The sequence below is a fragment of the Quercus lobata genome, chromosome 5 (assembly GCF_001633185.2).
Source record: "Quercus lobata isolate SW786 chromosome 5, ValleyOak3.0 Primary Assembly, whole genome shotgun sequence".
In the NCBI taxonomy this organism is placed as follows: Eukaryota; Viridiplantae; Streptophyta; class Magnoliopsida; order Fagales; family Fagaceae; genus Quercus; species Quercus lobata.
Window position 1 is genome coordinate 25,828,078 of NC_044908.1, and position 9,200 is coordinate 25,837,277.

Here is a 9,200-nt window from a genome sequence, read left to right on the forward strand (position 1 = left end):
GGCACCAAATAAATATAAAAGACTAAACATTAAGGGAGAAAAATATGACAGTTTGCATTCTCAACACATGGCTTGACCAAAAACGAACAATCACTATAAATAGTGACCACAATGATCATTCACATAAGGAATGAACATCCGGACATGCAAGCTAATAAGCTCAATGCAAAGTATCATTTGCATGTCCAACACTCAACTGATACAACAACACAAGGTAATTGCATCAAGGATATAAAATCCAACAAGGGCACAAGAGTGATGTACTTAAAGAAATGCATAACATTAACAACAAGTACTAAGCTACAAAGCATGGGTACAAAAATAATATACTAAATATAAACTTAAATATATAAACCAGTGTACCAAAAGCTTCAACAAAAGCAAAGAAACCATCCAAGAGTTTATAAAAACTATAAACAGATAATTGTAAAACTAGACTAGCCAATCATAGGTTAGGCTATCCAAAAGTATGTGTGTGAATATGTATTAGCTTCCTTTTCTTGAGCACACTACTCCCCCTGTCACTATGCACACTTCCCTTCTTGTGTTGCTCTCCCCTTTTTTGGCACGAATAGCTAAAGGCTCTCCTCTAGTTTGGGTTGAATAGCATCTAGCTGTGTCTCAATGGTTGTGGGGTGCATTTGGAGTAGAGAGCCTTTTCAAATTCGGCAATATGTAGATGCAGACCCTCAAACAAAATATCCAACTTGTCAGCTTGATGTCTAGATTGTTCATGCTGAGTGCTAGTCGTTTGTAGCTCAGGAGTAATGGGAGAAGCAGTCTCAGTATGCACAGGTGTAGCTGAGCCTTGATCGGATGGAGTGGCATGAAGGAAAGATTCACACTTAGGTGCTTTAAAAGAGTGACTCTTACTTGCTTGAAGAGATGTCATGGATAATGGTCGAAGACATGCTAGTATTTTTCCACCTGTTGGTGGACGAATACCTTCAAGAACCATGATCTTCATGAGAAGACTACAAAAAGGAAGACATGTTCATACTGCCATTTGAGCTTCTGTTTTCCCAATGGTCTGAAAAATGTGGGCACAAATGTCAATCGAAACTTCGGTGATGAGATCACATAGGAATTGTGCTCGTCCAAGGTTGATGAAGCTAGTTTTAGACAGTGGGTAGAGGTTGAAGAACATGATCAAAGTGAGAGTCTTCAGATTAGGTGCAAACTTTGCAGTGCCTATGGATGTGCCTTTGCTTGAAATCTCATGATCAGGCCCAAGAATTTGAAGAATGTCTTATACCTGAGGAAGTCTATCATCATATGGAGTGAGGTCTACATTGGCCGGTCTATTGATTCGAAGAACCTTTGCAATGTAGTATGGATTGATGCTGAACTCCTTTCCTTGTACCCAACACTTCAACTCAACTCCGGTGTATCTAGCATTTGAATAGAACTCCTTAACCAATTCATCAATCGGGTCCTCGAAGTTCTCGAACAGATCAGCCCAATCTTTTGCTTCAAAGATCCTGGGAATAAATGTTGTTCCCAAGGTATCAAATTTTACAACCCTTTCCATCACAGTAGGAGCATCGTCAAAAATGCTTGAGAAAGTCTGTGAATTGAGGGGAGTCTTGAATCTCTCACTTTTTGAATCTTGACATGAACAACGAGTCTGTTTTGAAACAGGGGATGATGGAACATCAATCACATGTTCTTTTCCTCGAGAGGAATGGCGAGACATTTGCAAAAGAACATACTCACAGTAGAGAACCAAGTGCGAAACCACAAGACACAAACATTAACTTTATTAGATCCAAGTTAGTACATGAAATAAGCACACATTGTTATTTAGAAAGACATATCAATCAATCATGGTAAATGAACCAAGTATGCAGTATTTAAGCATGAGCAACACTGGTGCATGTGGTGTGCAAATGTGATGAATGTGCAGGCACAGCTAAGTAACTATCTTTGAGACATATTACTATGAGCATGATATGCACAACACAGCACAATCATGATATATTACTTAAAAATGAGAAGGAAACATGAAAACATGTAAAACAAGCATCATATTATCAAAAACAACAGATCCCATTCAACACACTTAATAAAATAAACCCAACCCATATTCGAACATCATGTTTTTCAAATCTCAACAACAATTCAAAAATCAAGGAATCAAAGGCTATAAACATGGAATACTTTGAGAAAAATAGAAAGCCCATACCTTTTCTTGAATTTTGAAGAAGAGATGATGATGAAAATGATGGATTTTTTAGAGAAACACGGTGAGTTTGTGAGAGAGATGAACGGACAAGACAATGAACAGTCAAAGTGAGCGAGGGAAAAACTGAAAAGTTTTTAAAAACTATCCTTAAAGCGCAAAGCATGCGATTTTTGAGACTAAAATGAGTCACGAATAAGTCACCAAAAACTCCTGAGACAAAATTTGAAAAATTTGTCTAAGTGTTTTTTGCGACAAAAAGGTCCACCCGCGAGGAAGCCGCAAAGGGAGCCACGAAACTTTCTAAGTAAACCTTGCGACTGGAGCTTCAATTTGCGAACAAGTTGCCAAACTGAGTTACAAGAAATCTAAAAACCCAGATTTTTGAAAAAAATTTCTATTTCTTTTTCGCGACTGGGACTTTGACCAGCCAGTGAGTCGCGAAAACATTTTGTGTAAGCTTGTGACTAGGGCATGCAACTGGCTTGACCTGCGAGGCAAGTCGCAAGAATAGGGTTGCATAGTTTTTGAAATTTTTGAAAATTTTCAAAATAAAAACACTTTCTAAAAACAACTAAAACACTCAAAAATCTTTTTGTGTTTGATCAACATATAATTGAGCATGTGCAACATATTTAATCAAGTATAATCACACAAATGAATAAGACATTCATTGAACATAGACATGTGTGATGTGTGTGGGTACCAATGATGAGATAGTCTTTAGTCTAATGTGAAGTTTCAATGATCAATTTAACCAAGTCATACACAATTAGAACAAGGAAAAGTGACCAATCTCAATTATAGAAATATGCATATATGACCTCCCACATAACTTGATTACATAATTTTGAAGCTTTTCATTTGGCTTCATACACAACATATCATTTGATCTTTTTGAATCAATACATTTCATTTTGAGATCGATGCTTGAAATTTTTGATATTTCAATTTGATGAGCAAGCCTTTGGCTTTTTGGGCACCATACATTTTCATAAAGGTCGGTTTCCCTTTTTTCTAGTCAAATACTAGTCTGTGCAACGACTTTTGCAGCTTATTATCTCTTTTCATTTTGAGATTTACATTTGTTAAGCTCTTTAAGCAAAAAAAGAAAAAAAAAATAAAAAAGTGGGAAGATATATAGGCATAAGTCTATGCAAGTTTTAAGATTAGCAAAACCATTGACTAATCATTCATGACAAGTTTGAAGATCTATTTGCAACAATCACATAGATGTCAAGATTTTTCCCACAATGATATGAGTGCATAAATAACAAGCTATGCTCGTAAATGCACAAAGCCATTAGTACAAAGGTACAAGGCAAAACATGCTTGTGACAATACACAATAATGCCGATCAAACTTTTTGGATTTTCTACTTTTTATGTGTTTTTGGATTTTTACACAAAAAACAAGTAAAGATTGATAATAAAAAAAAAAAATGTAAAAACATTCAAAGCAAATAGCAAACAAATAAACAAAAATAGTCAAAACTTGCTGAAGAGATAACACAAATCACACAAGCAATCAATGCCACAAAACGTAGGAAGTATTAATGCATGGACATGTGGTAATCCTTATGCATGTGTACCCTTCTTCACCCACACAACACTTGTGTTTGGGGTGATATCCCTAGGGGATTGGGTACGATCGTTGTGACTTTCAAACCTTCAGGTGAAGCTTGCCAAACAAGTGGTGAATGCATCAATCATCCTCATTACATCCCTCACTCTAGGATCACCTTCTTGAACATTTGATTCCCTTTGCCATGTTTTGGTCCTCTCGACCTTTGAGCACTTGAATTCTTCAATGCTTGAAGCTTATGACAATTGGGTCTGGTGTGTCCTTGAATTCCACAATGATGGCAGAAATGTTGAGTTCTCGGACCTCTTTGTGATTTTGGGAGAGATTTCCCTTTACCCTTAAATTTGACCACTGATTGGTTAGGAGGCTTAGTCAATAACCTTTGGCTAGTCACATTCCGCTTCTTCTCCACCTTCACTTTCTCAACAGTAGTGGTAGCTACCATTAGTTCCTTGGCTTTCACAAACTTCATTTCCTTGGATATATTAGCAACCGAATTGCTCTCTCCGATGCATCCCAATCCGCTTCTATCGAAGAATGGTTTTTGATGAGCAAGTACATCATCAAGCTTCTTGGAGGAAACCCGCTCTACTTTAGCATTCGCTTGAATCACCTCAAGGATAAGGAATTTGATTTTTGAATAACCTTCGGTTAACTGTCCGTTCAGTGTCTCCATTTCACATTTGGTCTCCTTATATTGCACTAGAAGACTTTTATAATCTTCCTCTACCCTTTTCATCTTTTTAATGGCTGCCTTAGCCACTCTTGCATATTCTCCTGACTTCTCAAGGAGGGAATAGTATGTTTCTTGCAGTCCCACTGTTCTTTCATCATCCTCAACATTGGATTCTTCTACTACTCCCATTGATTCCACTATAGTGTGCTCCCCAAGCTCTTCCACTATCAAACTCAAGTAATCTGAAGATTCAACGAGAGCAATGGTCATAAAGGAGGAGTAGTTCCCTTCTCCATCATAGCTTCCTTCCGAATCTAAATTGGAAGAGTCTGAATCATTAAGAGTAGTGGCATACACCTTGCCATTCCCTCTCAAATAATTGGGACACTCTTTCTTGAGATGTCCATGTCCGTTGCATTTGAAGCACGTGATTCCTTGAAAGGATTGAGACTCCTTCCCATCTTTCCTCTTGACGTCCTTTTTCTCCTTTCTAAAACTTGGGGAATTTTCCCTTCTCAGCAAATTTTTCATTCTTCTTGAACTTCAAGAACTTCCGAAAATTCCGGATATGCTACATCTTTCTCAACCTCATCCTCATCCGATGAGTCATGAGCTTTCACCCTTTCATTAATCATCTTAAGAGCAAAGGATTTGCTCTTCCTTTGTGATGGCAATGATAGCTCATAAGTTTGAAGTGAGCCAATTAGTTCTTGAACTTTGATATCATCAAGGTCCTTGCTCTCTTCAATTGCTGTAACCTTTGCATGGAAGCTCTCCGGCAATGATCGAAAGATTTTCCTCACTATCTTTGAGTCCTCCATCTTTTCACCTAAGTTGAACTTGCCAATAACCACCTTATTCAGCTTGCCATAGAATAAGTTGAATAACTCGTCTTCACTCATTTTTAGCTCTTCAAATCGAGTGGTTAGCATCTGCAACTTAGTATCCTTCACCTTCTTGGTGCCTTCATATGCGGTCTCCAATATTTGCCACGCCTCCTTGGCAATTGTAACATGAGATATCTTGTGAAACTCATCTGGAGATACACCAAAAAAAATAGCATTTAGTGCCTTGCTATTTGCATTTGCTGTCGCAAGGGCTGACTTATCCCAAGTGGATTTAGCGGCCTCCGGCCTAGTCCATCCTACATCTACCGCATCCCAAACACTTTCATCAATTGAACATAGAAATGCTCTCATCTAGACTTTCCAAAAGGCATAATTGCTTCCATCAAAATATGGTGGAGCATTGAGTGATTGAGGTTGATCCATCTCAAACGGGGTCAAGGATCACACTTAGGTTATTAAATCATAGCAAGTGCACCCGCTCTGATACCAATTGAAAGTTCAAATAGTGTGTAAAACACCTATGAAAGTTTAGATCCCGATTTTACAAATTACCAACACAATCTTATAATCAAACAGTGTATGTGCAGAATATGATAATAAGCTAAAATAGAATTGGTAAAACAATCTAAATCGAAATTAATCACAACCACATCAGTAATTAAAAGTAAAAGATAAAGGGAAGAGAGATGCAAATACAAAGACAACACAGTGATGTGTTATCGAAGAAGAAACTGGAGTCCTCGGTAAAAAACCTCTTCGCTACCCTTCAAGCGGTCAATAATCCACTAGAGTATAAAGTTGGGATACATGAATAGTAGAAGACCCTCCATGCCTAATCTACCCAGTGCACCTAAGCCCTCTAAGCTTCTTGCTCCAACAGGGTTACATCGAACCTTGTTTTCTCTAGCTTACCGGATCTCGTAATAGCCCATTGCCTCAACCAAAATGAATTGGCCCCTTCCGAATTGCTTCCCAAGTAGCAAAATGCCTCCTCACAAATATGGGTATGGTGAGATAAGGATTTGGCTAATGTACCTCTCAAGGATGTATCAATGGAAAGGGTGAAAGTAGAGGAATTTGGAGAATCAAAGGATGAAGATTATGGATGAGTCAATCTTGTTTTTCTCTAGGATTTCTCTCTCAAAATTCTCTTTAGAAGCACTTTACATTTCGTGGGTATAAAGGTATTTGTAGTAGGGTGAGTGAGGAACACGAATAGTCAATTTCCATCAAACAGGGCATTCTGGCGACTCGAGCTCGCTACTGGAACGAGTCGTGAGTTTGAGTCTTGAGTTAACTTCCTGGCCAGTCTGGAAGTTTTGTCCTGTAGTGCTCCAACTAGCGTGACCCTTCTACTCCCCCTGCATGCTTCACACATGTGCCACCTTTGGTGACTTGCCAATCACGAGCTAATCGTGAGATCCAGTCGCGAGGCTCTTCTTGAGTGCACACTCTTGAGCTTTTCTTCACACTCTCTCACATACTACCCTTACATGATTCCCACCTAAATACAGGGTTTCTAAAGCAAATTTGCATTGAATAAAGCCAACAAAATAATTGAATAAATTCAACCTTTCAAAGATTACCCGCGAAAAACGTGTGTTTTTAGTTTTTAAAAGCATATAGTGACAGTTTTTCAAAATTTTTGTGTTTTGCCTCCTCCGAGCCTTTGTCAACCCAAAACTCATTTTCTCTAAAAAACCCACCAAAATCTCAAGATCAATCACTTCTAAGACTCATCTAAGGTATGTTTCAACATCTTTTTACTTTTGATTCCTTAGATTAAGCCGTAAATTCTAGGATTTCTAGGGTTAGGTATTATTTTGAAAGGGTTGGGAAAAACTAAAATTCTTGAAATTTTTTTGATTTTTTTGATTGGGCTGTGTCCCATTTTGTTTGTTTGTGTTTTTGTTGGCCCCAAGTGGCATTTTAACATGTATTTATGCAAGTTTTTCACATATTCATACATTGTTTTACATGTTAATGGTTTGTATGCATACTATGTGTTTGATGAAATACCTAAATGGCATTTTGGTGTTGTTTTGGACTTCGATGAGTATCTAACTTTAGGGATTACCATGATTATGCATGTTTATCATGTTTTGATCATTAGTTGTGTGTTTTACATACTTTGACCCATGCATGCTCTATCATGCCTTAATCATGCATCACATATGCACACTTGATGCACACTTAATGCACATACTTGATCATTTGATATGTTTTGCATTTTACTCATGCTAGATAAGTAGTGTTACATGTTTAGCACTTAAAACATGATCTGGTGACATTAGGTTTTATGTTTTTATGTTCTTTTTAGGACTAGTTGTTTGGTTTTAGGACTAACTTGGAACTAATCAAGTTTGTTTCCTTGTTCTGTTTTTGTCCTTGTTCCTTTGTTGTGTGTCTATTCTTTTTTGTAGGTGTATTGTCATTCCTCTCGTGATAAAGAACAAGTGATTGACCTCACGTCATCCCCTGTGTCAAAGAGGACCCAGCATTCATCCGATGACTTTGACAGAAAGAGATTCAAGACTCTCTTGGACTCTTAGACGTTCTTTAGCATCTTTAAGAATGTGAGGTTTGACACCTTGGGATCTACTTTTATCCCTAAGATTTTTGCGGATAAAGATTGGGCAAACTTGTTTAGAAACTTTAAGGATCCTATTGATGAGTTGGTCAAGGAGTACTACTCAAATGCTAGGTTCATAGGAGCTGAACTAAAGTGTTGGGTTCGAGGAAAGGATTTTATCATCACTCTAGACTATCTTGCAAAGATCTTTCGCATCAATCATCTAGAAAATGTGAACATCTCTCCATATGATGATAGACTTGCCCCAGTGAAAGATATTCTTGACATTCTAGGAGTTGATCATGAGATTTCTGCCAAAAGACACGTCCATTGGAACTGCGAAGTTTGGACTAGAATTGAAGACTCTCACATTGATCATGTTCTTCAACCTTTATCCACTGACCAACACTGGATTCATTAATCTTGGAAGAGCACAGTTTTTGTGTGATCTCATTACAAGTGCTCCAATTGACATTTGTGCTCACATTTTCCAAACTATAGGGAAAATAGCAAGATGATCAGCGGCATGGATGTGTCTTCCATTCTGTAGTCTCATCATGAAAATCATGGTACTTAAAGGTGTTCATCCACCAAAAGATGGAACTACCTTACTCCATCAATGCCCAATATCCCTGGTGTCTCTCCAAATGAGCAAAAGTCACTCTTCTATTGAACTAGGAAAGCAAAGTCCCTCCAAAAAACCAAAGAGCGACTCTTCCCTACATGCCACTCCTTCTGGTCATCGTTCAGCTGCTCTCTCTACCCCCGGGGATCCAAAGACTGCATTTCCACACACTTCTAAGCTGCAGTCTACTAGCACTCAGCCGGGACCATCTAGTTCTCATTACAATAGGTTAACTACTTTGGTTAAGGGTTTACATGAGCATATTTCAGGCCTTGCTAATGTTATCTACTCCACCAACAACTAGGTTTAGATGCATTTAACAACCATTAAGACATAGTTGGAAGAGATTCAATGCAAGCTAGAGGAGAGCCTTTAGCAATTTGTGCCAAAAAGGGGGAGAGCATCACAAGAAAGGAAGTGTGCATATTGAAAGAGGGAGTTTTGTGTGCTCAAAAGGAGGAAGCTTACCTATAGTCACACACTTTTGGATAGTCTAACCATTGTTTGGCTAGTCTAGTTTACTTTTTAAAGTGTTTATAACTTATGGATATTTACATTGCTTTCTTTTAAAGCTTTAAAGTACTTTAGTTTAAATTTAAGTTTATCTTTAGTACTATTTGTGTATTTTGTTTTTTATAGCCTTCTTGATGCTTATTGATTTCTATCACTTTTAGCTTTAGTTTCTTTAATGCATCATGCTTGTTGCGTGTCTG

The 9,200-nt window shown here is 37.8% G+C and overlaps 1 protein-coding gene across 1 annotated transcript; it reads right to left on the reverse strand.

The window, feature by feature from the left end:
• Window positions 1-3,908: 3,908 nt before the first annotated feature.
• LOC115990254 lies at window positions 3,909-4,973 on the reverse strand. Its single transcript, XM_031114102.1, has one exon. The coding sequence runs from the start codon at window positions 4,971-4,973 to the stop codon at window positions 3,909-3,911; it is 1,065 nt and encodes a 354-aa protein (XP_030969962.1).
• Between the last annotated feature and the right edge of the window lie 4,227 nt (window positions 4,974-9,200).